We start from the raw sequence: 15,911 nt of genomic DNA on the forward strand, positions 1-15,911 counted from the left end.
TGTTTAATCAATTAGTCAAGATCTGCTGACCTGTGCATAGCAGCCTCACGTCCCCATGTTTCTCTGGGAATTTATGCAGCGATGGAGCGCCCCTCTGCTAATGAAAACTCATGCCAGTGCTCCAGGTTCACTCCTGTATACCAGGCAAGTGGCTTCACTTTTTGGACCACCTCAGGTTTCCCTCTCCCACCAGATGTAAGCAGGCATTAGCTGAACGTTTGCATCGTAGTGGCAATCCTGGCAGGGATTCTGCTGGTTAGGTGCAAAATCTGCAAAGAAATAAGTTTCCATTATGTGAAAGCTATCTTTGTTTACCTACACCTGATTTTCTACCATCTATCCTGGTTAGGGTTGGCAGTACCTTCTCTGGCCAGTATAACATTCTCAAATAACCTCTACACCAAATCTCAAGATCAATTGCTTTGATGGTGTCATTATTGTTCTTTTCATTGTCACCTTATTTTCTGAAATATTTGAGGCCGCAATTTGATCTGTCCTCAGAGAATATTTTTCATGAAGACATGGCATTGATGAATGTGTATGCAATAAGAGAAGCTCTCAAGTAGTTAAGGATTTAATGCTTTTTTTTTTTTTTCTTGCTAAGCGGAGAAGCTTTCAGTACCTGAAATGCACACATCCGTGTTGTCATCTTGGGGTCTTATCCCACACATCAGTCATTAGTACATCATGTACTTCTGTGACAGTTTCAGTCTTTTAAAATTAAAGGGTACGGTGGTCCATGCAGGCACAGAAGAAACTGTTCAAAAGATCCAGTTGCAGGAGCCTGGAGATGCTGTTCAGCCCTGCAGTTCAGGCACAGCCCTAACAAGTTCTCGATTAGCTCCAGGCATGGCCTGGGGGGTTGGGGGTGGTGGTGATGACTGCAAAATGGAGAGATTTGCATGATCAGATAACGTTTCTGAGAAAGCAGGTAAATAGTTGGGTGGTTAGGAGCTGGAGGCTTTGGATGCTGCCTGGGGTCTTGGCTGAAGCCGGACAGGAACAACTTGGGCCAGTGAACCAGGCGGTGCTGCACGGCTACAGCCAAAGACCCTCTCTCAGGGTGAAGATGGGCAGTGCTCAGCCCAGAATCACTCACAGGAGAATCTGTGAGGGCAAGGGAAGTCCCCCTGTTGAAACGTGCTCTGTGTCTCGGCAATAAAAAGACCCTGAAACAGTCCTCCAAGGCAAGGCTGTCCCTGGCCAGCCGGGTTGGATGGAGTGCTGCTCTCTCTGTGACCTTCACAGGCTGCCCAGATGCAGGAATTTAATATTTCAACTTCTTTTGCGTGGTTCTTTTCTCCATGAACCCAATTACTTCACTGTATGATATAAGTAATTTCTGTTCATTTTTAAAGGAAGGGCTCAGGTCAATGATTTGGAAGAAAATAATTTTTAATGGGGAAATTCTGTTTTCTGAGGGACTGGACTGAAATGGTCTTTGAGTGCAACGAAATTGTTGGTTCAATAAGGAGGCTTAGTGCTTCGGAAGGAAGGTTACAAACTCAAATACTACATTCTAATACTGACAAGAACAGAAGAGAGGTTCAGTATTTTCTTTTGTGTGTTCATATCTCAGATGAATCCAAAGTAGCATTAGTTGACCACATGTTTATAACATGAAGATCCTAAAACACATGTGGCATCTTTCGCCTAAGTCAGATCCTGCCTGACTTTTCACTAAGGGAGGTCCTCGAGGCTGTGCCACAGGCACACAGGAACACTCTGGCTCAAAAAAAAAACAAACCACCAGTTTCTTATGACCAGTTTGTGACCATTTTTTTGTCTCTGACCAGGCTGGTACAAAATGCTTCAGAATAAATTTAAGGGTTCTGTGGTAGTTGCCAAAAAGCACCCCACCAATTCTAATGTAGCCCTTACTTGGTACCTTTGACGTTTGGATGTGGAGAGGAATGAAGTTTTGTAGATGTCCTTCCCCTCCTCTTACCCTCCCTCCCACAATCTTATTGTGAATAATAAAGGAAAAAAGTAAAGTAATTAAAAAAAATCAAGCAGAGGCTTTGGGATGATAGTAATTCTGCACGTTTAATGTTGTGCTTCCCCCAATTATTCAGACCAGATATGTATTACCTTGTGATGTAGCTTTGACCTGAAACAAATATAACAGCACAACTGCACTTCTGTGATATGCTATTTATGGCCACTTCACCTCTTGTGCTAGTTGTAGAAGGACAGACGTGCATTGCTTCAGGTCGCCTTCCTGCACAAAATTAATCTGTTGAAAAGGTTTTTCCAAAGTATGAGCCAACCAGGATTTATTTCTACCAAACCAGCTTTCTGTAACTCAGAGCCCAGCAGCCAAATTGCTGCATCAGTAAAACAAAACCTAAAAAAAATCTTGGTCCCAAAAGTTGCAGTGGTGCTGAAGTCCCTGGAACTCCCCTGGTCCTGGGCAATGCAGGGGGCTTTGGGGCTGTCTCAAGGCCTCCTGAGCTCTCTCTGGGCTCCATGTCTCCTTGGGTCCTGTGGAGCACAGCATGGAGTGCCTCTAATTACATACATCAGAGGAGCTTTCCCCACTGAATGACAGGATTGTGAAAATCTGTTTATGGGGACTTGGTCACTAAAGAAGTCATAGAATCACAGAATCATTTAGGTTGGAAAAGACCTCTAAGATCATCAAGGTCAACCATAAACCTAACACTGCCAAGTCCACCACTAAACCCTAAGCACCACATCTACACGTCTTTTAAATACCTCCAGGGATGGTGACTCAGCTGGTTCTCTGGGCAGACTGTTCCAATGCTGGACAACCCTTTGGTGAAGAAAATTTTCCTAGTATGCAATCTAAACCTCCTGTGGCGCAACCTGAGGCCATTTCAGTGTGTGGACAAGTAATCTGAACTTCAAGAACTTATGTCCTGATAAGAATTTATTTTCCCAGAAATTAGTCCTTCTGTACCTCAGATTCTGCAGATTCTTTTGTCTTCTCTATAAGCATTTACTGGTTTCGTCCAGTCTAAATACTGGTGCAATACGCAGTGTGAAATAGTCCTTTAAAAATGTGTGTATTTGTATTTCCAGACAGATCATGGATTGCTACGGGAAGTATGCAGCTCTCACTTTGACCGTTTTGTCTGTATTTCTGCATCTTCTTCATGCTTTCCCAGATGGAGAGCTTCTCATGCAGGGTAAGCTGCTTTCACCGTTCAGAAATAGGGCAATTGCTCATATATAGAATTAATTAAACTTTCACGTGTTTTATAAATGTGATCATAAATCTTGTTGTTCAGTTGCATTTACCGGCACTGAGATACGAAGGTGTAGTAAATCACAATATTTTTACTATACTTCCTATTTCTTCTCTAAACTTGATTTCTCCAGGTCGAGCCTCCCAGATGACTGTGTCCTCATGTTGACATGAGTGATCTTAATCCCCTAATAATTTGAAACATTATCAAATAGAAACATTTTGGTTTTTTGCATTCCTGAGATGTAAATGCTATCATAACATCAGGAAGAGCAGAACCATAGTTTCTTCTCATAACACGCAGAATATTTTTCCTTTTCTGGATCCCAGAATACAGGATGTTTGCGATGTAGCATATTAGGAAGATTCTAGGGGCCTTTTGGAGGGTGTTTGGATTTTTTTATTCAGCCTTGAACTGAATACAGAAAAATGTGAGCTACAAAAATCTCAAGATCGCTGGGTATTTTTGAAACTCTTGATAACAGAGTCTTGCCTGAAAACAGGCAAAGTCTAAGAAGCACTACAAATCCTGCTGGTGCTGTTTAGCTGTCTATAGCTAGTAGGAAATTTTCTAGGGACAGCTAGTGTAGTAGACACACAAAACCCCCTCCAGAAGTGTCAATAAAATTAAGTTAGAAAACCAGAAAAAGATACAATAATGCTTGTTCCTTACCTAGAGAGTCCCACTCCAGTTTTACAGCTGGTGCATGTTGCAAAGTTGAAGGACCCTGAAGAGTTGAGCTTTGGCAGCTGCGCTTTTCTGTTTTGCAGATGTCAAGCAGGAGAGTGCAAAGAGTGCTTCGTCTTGCTGCCTGCACTTTCCCTTTCTTTTTGAAATGAAAATGCAGCTTGAACCCAGGTAAAAGTCTCTTCCTTATATTTTTGTGTCAGGTTGTCCCGAGTGCAAGTTAGGGGAGAACAGATTCTTTTCCAAGCCAGGAGCTCCTGTTTACCAGTGTACTGGGTGCTGCTTCTCCCGGGCCTATCCCACTCCGATGAGGTCCAAGAAGACCATGCTTGTTCCAAAGAACATTACATCAGAAGCAACCTGCTGCGTAGCAAAGGCTTTTACCAAGGTAAGAGTATAAATGAGACCTTTTAAGCTTGTTTTAGGATACAATGTTTAGCTGAAACAGTGAAAAAAAAGAGTATGTTTTTGCTGGAGGACATGGGGGAGCTCTTTGAGGGAAACATCCTTGGCATTTATATCCTTTGCGCTTGGGTTATTTCTTTCCTCTGAAGAGGAAATTAAAACATCAACCAATACCAAGTCTGCTATTCAGCTGGGATGTGGAAATGGATGCAGTGTCAATGAAACTATTTTGACTCGTGACACCCGAAGTTATGATTGTCAGCTTCCCATCCCCTTGTTTTTAACTCTCCAGGATATGCAACCTCCCCTTAAATGCTACACAGTATGTATTTGATTTTAACTGGTAATTTTCCTTGTGGCTTTCCTGCGTAGGCAGGAGTTCTCTAGGAAGCTGGCTGGTCAATAGTATCAATTACATATTTGAGAATGAGGGCTCAAACCCATCTGTGCTCGTTAGATTAATTGAGGTTGTGTTTACTTTTAATAGTATGACCAAGAGGAAACTGTAAATGTGTGGGACTACTCTGAGCATTTAACATTCTCATCTGGGAGGTTCTCTTAAAGAGAGAGTCTGCTAAAGCTAATTATTTTGGGAGTGAGTCAGCTCCAGGTGAAGAAACTTTAAATTTGGTGTAAGAAATGGTGAGCTAGTTAAAACAAGCTAAGGCGTCTATCCTGTGGTGATCTGAATCAGGATCATCGTGTGTTACCTAGAGGCTCAGTTTAGTTACCCACTCACAGATTTGGTGCCATTTGAAATACCCTAGGGGTACTTGAGACATCTGCATGTGGCTGGCAGACATGAGGCACATAAATAACCTTCTGGAGGGGCAGCTGGAGGCTTGAAAGCCTCTAACATCTCAAATGGCAATCAGCAGCCTGGTTCTCCACTGGCTGTGATGAGAACCCAGAGAGCTGACTTACCTACAGAGACCTACTGAACTCATTCTGGCTCTTCGTCTGAGTAGAGCACAGATCTTTTTCTAGGCCATCAATATTACACTTACCCAGAGGTAGCAACCAGAATTTGGTTGAGATTAAAAATAATGATGACTCATCATGTTTGTGGACTTGGTGCTTCTGTTAAATATTTTAAGGACACTTCCTGATTTCTCATAGATGGGTTACTTCACACTTTTTGAAAAGTAGACACTTCAAGAAGTGCCAAATTAAGGACACCGAACCATGCCACTATGCACGGCAGCTCTGAAAGCCACTGATGATGCAGCTTTGCAGGCTGATATTCAGAGGTTGTTCTAGTGTATGTACCCTAAAAAGTCAGTGTACCTCATGGTTAAGAAAAAGGCTTCAAACAGCTTTTACTTGAGAATGCCATTTTTACTGTGTAACTAATCCTAATTATTTGTTGAATGTGTGTGTTTTCTTTTTTTTTTTTAAGATTACCCTTAAGGACAGTGTGAAGATAGAGAACCATACAGATTGTCACTGCAGTACCTGCTACTATCATAAATCCTAAAGTCTGTCCCTTTGTTAATGATGAAGGATAACGGTGAATGGAATATTTGTTTTTCAGCTTTTATAGCAGCACAGTGTAAAATCTTATGTTTTCTGGTCAAGACACTGAGTAGACCTTTGAATAAGATGGATGGCTCTTTTATTTCCTCTTTGCTTCTTCGTGCATTTAAGTAAGTTTAATTATTTCCATTAGGGATAAAATACAGCACTTGCATGACAACTGAAGGCTTGATCTATTTTTAAAATAAACTGTCAGTTAAATCATCAATGTTTCTTGAGGAAAAAACACAATTTAGTAGCTTAAAACAAAAAGAATATTCTACTGCAGTTAATGTCTAGATTTCTTTATTTGTGGGAGAGAGAGAGGAGGAGGAAGGGAGGGATGGGAGAATGGACGGAAAAAGAAGCAATAATTTCCCCTTATTCATTTAGTGATTAGATTTTTTTGAAGATTCAACATTTTGTTTCTCCTGCTTCTCTTCCATTTTTTCTTTAACTTGCAGGCAGGAAGTTTAACAGTATATCATCTATGTACTGTGCTCTGTCTTTCTGTGCCATCTTTTATTTTTATTCAAACTTAATTTTTTCCCATTTAGATAAATTCATGCACAATCAGGTGTTTTGAAGAATTGAGGATTGATACAACAGTATTAGCTGCTTAAGGTATGCAGCATGGTATAGGGCTGTAGTAATTCCTAATTGTAATGTTCCGAGCTCAGATACACAAATGGGAAAGTCAGGGAATATGTCAGGTGAGGACCACAGAATACACCTTCTGAATATGTGAACTTAAAATTGTAAACTGGGATTTTAAGCATAGCACTTGCTCGGTTGCAGTGGGTTGGATCAGTGTCTCAAGAGGAATGGCTTGCAGGTCTGGAGCCCACCCATGGGAACTGAAGTGAATTAATTCCCCTGCTCTTCACCCTGATATCAGTCTTGCTATGGTCGCTGGCTGCAAGTCAGTTTAAATGTGCTGTCTCAAAAAGTCTTAGATGTATTTGTGGGGATTTTCCCTGCAGCAGATGCTGAGAAGGAAGCGATAAGAGCTTCTAATGGGAACAGGGAAGGTTGCCTGGAGTCCGGCTGTGAGGGTGGCTGGTCTGTCCTGGGACATGGCCATAGCTGGTGCCTGCTGCAGTGCCAAATAACTAAAGTACTTTAGGCCTCCAGGGCTAAGTTGTGATGAGGCACCTGAACAGCCCAAGACCGGCAGGATCTAATGGGAGTTTAACTCCACTGTTCATCCACCCTTTTGTCTATTGGAGTGCAAATCCAGTGCTGTTTTCTAAGAAAACAGCTTAATGGAGAAGAAAAGACTTCTCACAGGTAGGGGAGCTGAGATTCTTAGAGAAGCATTATTCAGCATATGTCCAGGAAGCTTTATTTAGAAACTATTATAAGCTGATCTCCAAGCTTTAACCCCCAATTCAGTCTCTCACTCCTGCGAATCAGTGATACAGTCAAGTCCCATGTCCTAGGGCAGAATCAGCTGCACTGTGCCAGTACTGGGAGTCATTTTGCCTCACTTGCTCTCAAAAAAACCCTCCAGTAGTTATTCCAGAATCTTTCAAGGAGACTGATCTTGTTGCTTCACTGTTCTGACTATACTGGAAAGTTTAAATCTTCTGGAAAGTTTTCCCCTAATGTTTTATCGATGTCTCGTTTACTTTGACATTACTTTTGGTCGAAAGGGAGGTAGCCCAGCAGTCTTTAGGATGAGTTTGGTAACATCAGCAACACAGGTTTTCACAGTGAGAAATCTAATTTCTTATTCCAAACCATCACTCAAGACGCTACAAGGATACGCATCAAGGATACGCGATAGCTGACTCACAATTCCAAGTTGTACAATTTTGTTAAAGGTGATTGATGTGGGTGCTTTGCAAGAGAGCCAGGTCCTGCCTGACCTTTCTGGGCAACAAGAGAGGAGTGATGTGAAGCTGCCAGCAAATTACCTTTTGGAATAGTATAGCATTTTCTCATATCTTTGATGGGACTGAAAGGGAGAGCAGGGGAACACATTTCCTGAAGTTCACTAACAGGGGAGATGTGCCTTTTTGTCCTGCCAGACTTCTTGGATGAAATTTAACTCAAGTGAGCTCCTCGGGCAGTTATCGAGTCCTTGCTTGTCTGTCTCTGCCTGTGCTGCCTGCAATAGCAGGTTGGTGACATAATAAACTTACGTTTGCATCTCCTGAATTGACTTCCATATTTTGCATTGCAAAACCAAAGAAACATTGAAAACCAGTAACCAGTTTTAGCGAAATCTGTGCTTTAAAGAAGACGTGGGATGCTGTAGTCTTGTGTCATTCTAGGATGCCTGGTCTCCCCTTTTTTGGTTCTCAGCAGCTTTTCACTCTTGCATTTAGTCGTGAGCTTCTCATCTCACGGATCCCTCTCCCCACTAAGGCGACCTCGGGCATCAAAAGCTCTCAAAGCGTGTGCTGTGAGGGTCGGGGAATGCGGGAGCATCGACTTACCTGGCTCCAGCTCTTCAGTTTAGGAGAAAGAACGCGCAACGAGGAAAGTGGTAAAATAAACACTCAGGGATACAAACCTAACAGCAGGCGACGGGGGAGACAAAGAGAAAGATCAGACCTCTTCAGCCGCTTGATTGATGGGCCATTAGCCATGTCCCTCGGGCATTAGGGATGTCCCAGCTGGAGCTTTAACCTGTGTGGAGGGGGAGCCGGGCTGCCTTGGGCATGGGGCACTGCACCCAGTTCCCTGTGGGAGATCAGAAGGGGCTGCTGGGACTGCGCAAAGCTTGGGATGGGATGGGATGGGATGGGATGGGATGGGATGGGATGGGATGGGATGGGATGGGATGGGATGGGATGGGATGGCTGGAGGAACGGGCCAAAGATGGGCATCAGAGAGCAGCGGGGGCGAGGAAGCGTGGGAAAGTGCAGGAGAGGGGCATTAAAGTCCTGTGTGAAAGCTGCCAGTCAACATTCTTGTCTGACTGAGCCCTTTGCTTGATCACTGCAGTCTGTCCTATCTTCTTATTAATTCCTATACTTAACCTTTTTTTTTTCCTCTGTAATCTCATTTTCTATCCTGTGTGTGAGTGTGCCGTGGATGAAAATATTTTACATGGTTATGATTTAGCAGTAATTTAGGATTTTCTGATAATTTAAGGTAGATCAAATAGTTGAATCTTCATCAGTACTTATTCATAAATCAATTTAACATTTAGCAAGGTGATCGTATGAAATCTATTATAATCAAAACAGCAACTTAATTAGAGGTTCAAAAATGACAACAATTGCTCCTGTTTATTACACAGTATATAGACACGTAGACCAATCTAGAAATATCGAGATATGTATGCATAGAAAGATATATCAGTATCTAAGCACATCAATGGATAGAAAAGTGATAGATAGAGAGGCTGCATGAAAATTCCCCTCTTAAGGTTGGTGAGAATACTCACATCCAGCACACCAGCATTCCCAACAGGTGATGGCTGGCTCACAAGGGGAGATGACTTTACCTAAGCCCTTTTCTTTTCTATGTTTGCAAATGAGATCACACACTACCCCTGAAATGTGACCTAACTCAGGGAGATTACTGGTTCCAGCCTGCTGTGATCCAGAAGAGCTCAAAGGGTCTTCCGTATGGTCGCTTACTTATGGGGTTTTGAGATCATTGACTTTTGTCAGATGTTTGATTATTAATTTAATGTTCACTTTGGCTGCATTTGGAGGACACCGTACAACTGGCAATTTCTACCAGTTATATCAAAGCACCTCACCTGGGCTGATCCCGGTACTAGGTGTATTCAACTGCTGGGGGGGTGACTGATGGTCAATCTCTTTCTTGGGAATAGTAGAGGCCTTTTCCCAGGCACACAGGACCCCAAGGGCACTGAGGGGGTGCCCAAATGCTCTGGATCACTGCTCTGTGACAATGGGTATTCTCTCCCTCAGTGTGCCTGGTGGAGATAATGGGTTACTATTCCCCTTCTTTGGACATAAAGGAGTTTCTTTCCCAAGCACAGCAGTTTCTGGCAGGCTGAGGGAGATGCCTCGGGGTCCTGAGTGACTGCCTCTGTACAGTGGGACTTCTCCTTAGGAAGCCTCTGGAACACAGTAGATCAGAAAGGGGAGGGGAGGTGGTGTTCCAGGTGCATCAAAGGTTGTGCTAAACAGCCTAGAGTGGTCTGTGCAGCATAGTGGGTTCAGGGAGGAATCGCAGCACCACGGAGTGCTGCAAGGTCTAAGTGCTAAGAACTAGAGAAGGAACCCATCTGCAAGAGAGATATGGATGGTCTGAACTGGAGGGACAGTGAGCCTTAAGGCTTGCTGGTCTAGGTGTCAGCAACTGGAGGGACCAGGGTGTATGTTTATCTGGGAGAGGTCTAAATAGCAGCACCTGTAAATACTTAAGTGTGCTTATTTTTTCCTTCAATGAATTTAATCTTGCATGCACATGTATGTCTAATTTGCTAAGAAACTTCAAGCTGGACTAGTTGGTGAGCAGGAGAAAGCCTGCGTTTGGGAGGACTCATGGTCAGAGCCTGTGTTGGGTAAAGGGTCCAAGCGTCTGAGAAACCGTGTTAATAATCAAGTCATCTGTGATTGTGGGGGTGCTTGTAAGACAAGTGCGTAGTGCACTTCTTTGCTTCCTAGCAAACCTGAAGCTGGACTGGCTGGCACGTAGCAGAGACCTGCCTACTGGGTAAGGGAGCCTGGGCATGGGTGTCAGGGGAGTGGTGGTGTGTCAGTGAGCCCATACACAGTCAGAGCTAGGAAAAAATAATGCTGCGTATCATTAAGAAGCTAATACAGTGAACCATAACAGAGAATAAATAGGATATGAATGGGAATATATACTGGAAGATTAGCTAGATTTGTATATGTAAATATACAAATAAATATAAGGAATTAAATACCAGACTTCCAGTAGGAATGGAAAACAGAAAAAAAGTACAATATAGTTTCCTTAAGTTAGAAAATGTCTGAGATCCTTGTCAGTGTGATTTATAAGTAGTAATAAGTCAATCAGGCTGATGCAGTGTATTGAAAATGCTGAAGATCAAGCAAACTGAAGATAAAAACAATACGTTTTCACTGTCACAGTGACTTATATAAACCTACATCACCCCAGTCCGAATAACAAATTCATTCTGTGAGAAGAGTGACTAATGAAGCTTGATTTCCTGATGATCTGTGCGCTGCTTCACCAAAGCCCCGTTTTGCCATGTCCTCAGCAAACCTCTCCTCCCCAGGCAGTTCTATCAGGTGCCCTCCTGAGCTGCTGCAGCCAAAGCCAGGGCCACGTCACTTTTCGTCCATCCGGTGAATTTTTTTAGGGCTATTACCGAATGCTTTTCAGTCAGATCCCAATTTTTATATTTTGCCATTAGCCGATGTTGATTTTCACAAAAATTGTGAGGCCTTCCAAGGGCTGAGGTCACTACCCATCTCTGGAAAATGCCCCAAAACAACCAAAAGGTTAAATAGTTGCTGAGGAGCGGCTGTCAGACAGCTGGATGGACAGACAGACAGTACAAGTGCCTCACAAGGTGCCAGGCTAAAAATCTTTCCAATGATTCATAGGTATTGCGATTTCCAGTCCACAGCTGGTGAGTCCAGGAAGGATGTTTTCTTGGCAAAAAGAGAAAGCTCTTGAGTTGTAGGGATTGTAATGAACTGAAATTTCAGACCAGATTTCTTACTTCTAGCAAGCCTGAGAAGCTGAGTGGGCAGTAGCCTTCCTTTTCTCTCCCTGTCATCCTGCCTAAAGAATATATTAGATAGCAGTGAGGGGGAAGGAGAAGGTTGTCCCGGGGCTCGTGTTGGATAAGTACAGGCTGTGTGTCTCCCCTTTACAGCTGAGTGAAAGCTCCTTACTAACTTGGAAGTCACCTAAATATGTTGATATATAGCAGAAGCCTCTTGCAGTGGAAGGTAGAATGTCTGGATGTATCAAAGAAGATTGCCATGAAAAAAGACAGATTTGAAGATGATATCAGGAAACGTGTAAACACATTTGGTAATGGAATAAAACTAAAAATCACTTCATTAGTGTCTGGAGGATTTCCCAATTTAAGGGATTTCCCTGTTGCTCCAAGTTTCCCACATCCCTGGCATGTGTTTAACCCAGCACTTGGCCCATGGTCAGGTTGGAATAAAATGCCATCTCACTGTATGTGCAGGTGTAAGCAGTAAACCTAACAGTTTCTGTCCTGCCAAGCCATTCTGGGTGTTGAGGTATGAGAGAAACCCGTATTCTTTTGGATGAGGGAAGCAAAAAAGCCAGCAAATTTGCTTTGGGAGAGTGTTTCAGCTCAGTGTAATTTCTTGGGAAATTATTTTTTTTTATTTATTTGATAATTTGTTTTTTAAATCATCTGTCTCTCTTCATGATTTGGGTGTTCTAAAAGTGTAAAAAATGCCTTTCTGGTCAAAGGAATCATCCTTCCTGCCCAAGCACTCTATTTCTGACTGTGGCAATATCAGATGCTGTTTGTGGGAGCACACGAGTCGAGCCAATTCTTGCAGTCAGTTCCCCTTGTTTCAACCCCAGTATCCACATCTGTTTACTGGGCAGTATTAGAGGGTACTTCTCTATCTTGTTCTTTTTATATCTACTCATGTACTTCTTTTCTATGACTTTAGCTAGTCTGGTTTGAAGCTGCTGATACGATCTGCCTCCATAACCTCCTGCCACAATAAGTTAGAGAAGTATAAATAGTACTTTAATCTGTTTTAAACTAATTTCCTAGATGCAGCCTTCATTATTTTGTAATCAACTGTTCCTCTTCTTAGGTTTTCCCCTCAATCACAAAGAGCCCATCATTTTTAGGTTTTCCCTTGTCAGGCAGCTGCTTGATCATTTTGGTTGGTTTTCTTCATACTTGCTTTAACTTTATACCTTCCTAAGATGTAAAGACCAGACCATGAACTGTACTCAAGTGTAGTTGCACTAATGTTATATGTAGCAGCAAAATTATGGCCTTTATCTTTTCCCCCTTTTCCAGGATGCTGTTTTGGCTTCTACTGGTGACCAGAGAATTGTCAGTGATGATTCCTCAGATCTCTTTTCTCTGACATGCTTGCTGTCAGTTCTGTATTCAGCATCATGTAGTTGTGGTTTGACTTATTTATCCCTAGATGTGTTACCTTACATTTATGTTACCTTACATCTGATGCCTGTTGTTCATTTAGTTTTGTGTGGTTTTTCTGGGATCCTTCACTATCAGCATAAAATTTGGCTGTATGAAAGAGTTTTGTAGAATCAGTAGGCTTGGAAATTTCACTGTGAATTACCTTCACTACATCTCTGATGAATATGTTGCGTAGAACTAGTTCCAGCATTTTTCCTTGAAAGTAAAAAGCCTGATTAAGCCTTACTGTTTGTTTCCTATCCTTTAGCTAGCTTTTACTTTGTAAGAGAAACCTTTCCTCCAGTCCTGTGGCTACTTAAGTTTCTTTAAAAACGCTCTTGCAGCATCATTTCTTCATTTTCTGTAGTGTTATAATTGCAAGATACTTCAAAACTTGTTATACAGCCAAACTTGTCTCAAGCTGCTTCTTGACAAAGATTGAACAACCACCGGTGGCTGTTAAGACTGCCTGTGCCTTGCCACTGGATTTGGAGACAGGTCTTCTTACAGCTGAATCAGTTTTCCTTTCTTGAAGACTTCATAAGGATATTTTCTTTCGGACCAATCGTAGCTATAGTTAGGCTCAGAAAAAGCAAGGCTTGAGTTTCCTGGCTGAATCGCCACTTCCTACACCTCCACAGGGAGAGAGCCTGGAGAAGAATCGGTCCAGAGTTAAAGTCACCACTTTGAACACAGCTCCTATCCCTGTTTCTCCTCCTTCCAGAAATGATTATAGTAAGTCATTGCTAGTCTATATCAACACAATAACTTCCACTACACTGTCACAGCTAAGATAATGAGTGGTTAAAGAGAAAGAGGTCTTTTTGTCTTATTTTTCCTTTTCTTTCAATCTTCTTCCCCATCATCATTCTCTTCCTGTCTTCTCCAAAGTGATGCTGGAGTGAGTGCAGAGGCTCACCAGCCGTCGTCCTCAGCAGACAGTGATAGGATGTTCTTCCTTGTTCTCACAGCTTTACATGAGTGTGTGCTCATTAATTTGCCACGTAAGGTAAGGCCAGATGAGGGCATGAAGAGAGAATTGGGATTTTTCCCCTTCAAGTTTTTAAGCTTGATTTGGAATAGCTACGTTTTTACATGTGTTTGTCATTTCACTTGTTTTATGTCTTTATACTGAGCAGTTCATAATGTTCCTTTCATGCAAATACACTCCCAGAGGACGATACAGCAACAAAGCAATTCTGAAAAGTCACCAAATAAATTAAAGCGCTAAACACTGAGCCATATATTTTTGAAAAGACATAAGGGTGCACAGTTGCCTGGAAGCCTGGGAGAAGGAGTTCCAGCTGGCAGAGCCTCCAAGCGCAGGGCTGGAGGAAAGAGTCTGAAAAGGCTCTAATTTAACATTTAAAAGATATGGGTAATTGCGTGGCCATTAGTAACATTTGCTGCTATGAATACAAAGATAATGACAAGCATAAACAAATCCAATGCTTCAAGAATTCAGTTGACCCTGTAGGCATTAGGGACAATGCTTTTCTTCATTGTCTTTTGGTCAGAACGAATACTTGGTTTTTTTCTTTATTTTCTTGTTATTTCTTGTTATTTTCTTTTTTTTTTTTCACTTTTCCTCAGGCATGAGGCATTAACCATTGCTGAGGTGAAGATACAGTTGTTCCTAGTGAGACAGGGATCTAGCAAAGATCTTTTCTATTTTCTTAATATTAGTGAATGTTTTTTGTCCCAAGCAGAAAAGAAAACATAATCTTACCCTGGATGTGTTGTCAGGCAGTGGGGAGACTGAAAAGCAGTGGAATGCTCTCAGTAATAAAGCAATGCATGGAGACAGCGTAAAGCTGTTTTCTGTAACAACTAGCTTTCCTGCACTCTGTGGTTTCCCCATGCTTGCACAGCATCAGCCTGCAAGATTTTTGTTGGTGCCATGGGATGTGATAGATTTCTGTCAAGTGCTTGGGAAGAGAAACTGCGGTAGAGTTACGAGTCAGTCTGATGGTTAAGTTCTGGATCGGTCCCGTGGTTGCATTTTGGATCATGAAGCAAGGAAGGAGTTGAGTTCTGGGTGTTGAACTGGATACTAGTGCTCTACAGACATAAACCAGTGACCATGGAAAACTTATTGCATTAGCTGATATGATTTTGGGTGTCCACGTCACAGTGAGCATAGTGCAAGTTATGATGAAGGATTTTTTTCCTTTTGAGCTGTTTAATTAGACAGTGGCTAAGGGGTGAAGATAGTGCTGGGAATCTTAAATAAGGGAAGTGTTAAAACATAATGTCTTTGTTGTATACATAATCTCTGTTGAGAAATGATTGTATATTTGAACTGTGCTTTGTAGTTTCTAGAACTCAATTTGCAGTCACTGTCTTGATACTTGTAGTTAAAACTCTGCCCTTGATGTTTCCTATTTCTTCTATTTTATATTACACCTTCAAATTAAGTGTCAAGTAAAAGCGTTACTGTTTCCTTCCAGAAAAAAAAAAAGTGTGTTTTTCTGCTTTTATTATTTTAAAACCTCATTTCAATGGGCTGAGTGAAATTTTTGTGCATAGTGGATAGTGGTTTAAGGCTGAAAACCTCTGGATCCACTTCCACCTCTTCAGGTACAGGTAGGATAAAACAGATCTTACAGGGAAGGGGGTTTGAACAAGGTCTGTATCTGACAAGCAGTCCTCTGAGCAGGTGGTGTAAAAGATGACCAGAATATTGCTCTCTGAGAACTTCTACCCACCCTTAAGCCCTGATGTGAAGAGTAGTGCACAGGCTAAGAAAACAAGGTTGTACATGCATGACTGTTGTAACTCCATCATCTTCTTTGTAGGCCTCATAACATTATATCAGAGAAATAATTGCAAGTTATCATATATTAAAGACCTAGAGACCAACATGAGCCTCTCCAGAAAACCAGTAACCAAACACTCCTAAAAGCTGAGTGTAACTGGGTGTTAAGATACCTCCAGCTTGTTGTGGGGAGAGCACCCAGCACACTAGCATCCAGCATGACCTTCTCTGAATGAAGGACACATCTCCAGGAACA

At 42.1% G+C, this 15,911-nt stretch overlaps 2 protein-coding genes across 2 annotated transcripts in view; one reads left to right on the forward strand and one right to left on the reverse strand.

Annotated features, from left to right (window-relative positions):
- The window catches only part of SMIM8 (small integral membrane protein 8), a 723,388-nt gene that overhangs the window by 109,577 nt on the left and 597,900 nt on the right, over positions 1-15,911 (reverse strand). The gene's annotated exons all lie outside the window — the stretch shown is intronic.
- Positions 3,044-5,889, forward strand: CGA (glycoprotein hormones, alpha polypeptide). The gene is made up of 3 exons (XM_069850930.1): positions 3,044-3,152; positions 4,103-4,287; positions 5,704-5,889. The coding sequence occupies exons 1-3, from the start codon at positions 3,053-3,055 to the stop codon at positions 5,779-5,781; spliced, it is 363 nt and encodes a 120-aa protein (XP_069707031.1). The 5' UTR covers positions 3,044-3,052; the 3' UTR covers positions 5,782-5,889.

The sequence above is a fragment of the Phaenicophaeus curvirostris genome, chromosome 2, assembly GCF_032191515.1.
Source record: "Phaenicophaeus curvirostris isolate KB17595 chromosome 2, BPBGC_Pcur_1.0, whole genome shotgun sequence".
In the NCBI taxonomy this organism is placed as follows: Eukaryota; Metazoa; Chordata; class Aves; order Cuculiformes; family Cuculidae; genus Phaenicophaeus; species Phaenicophaeus curvirostris.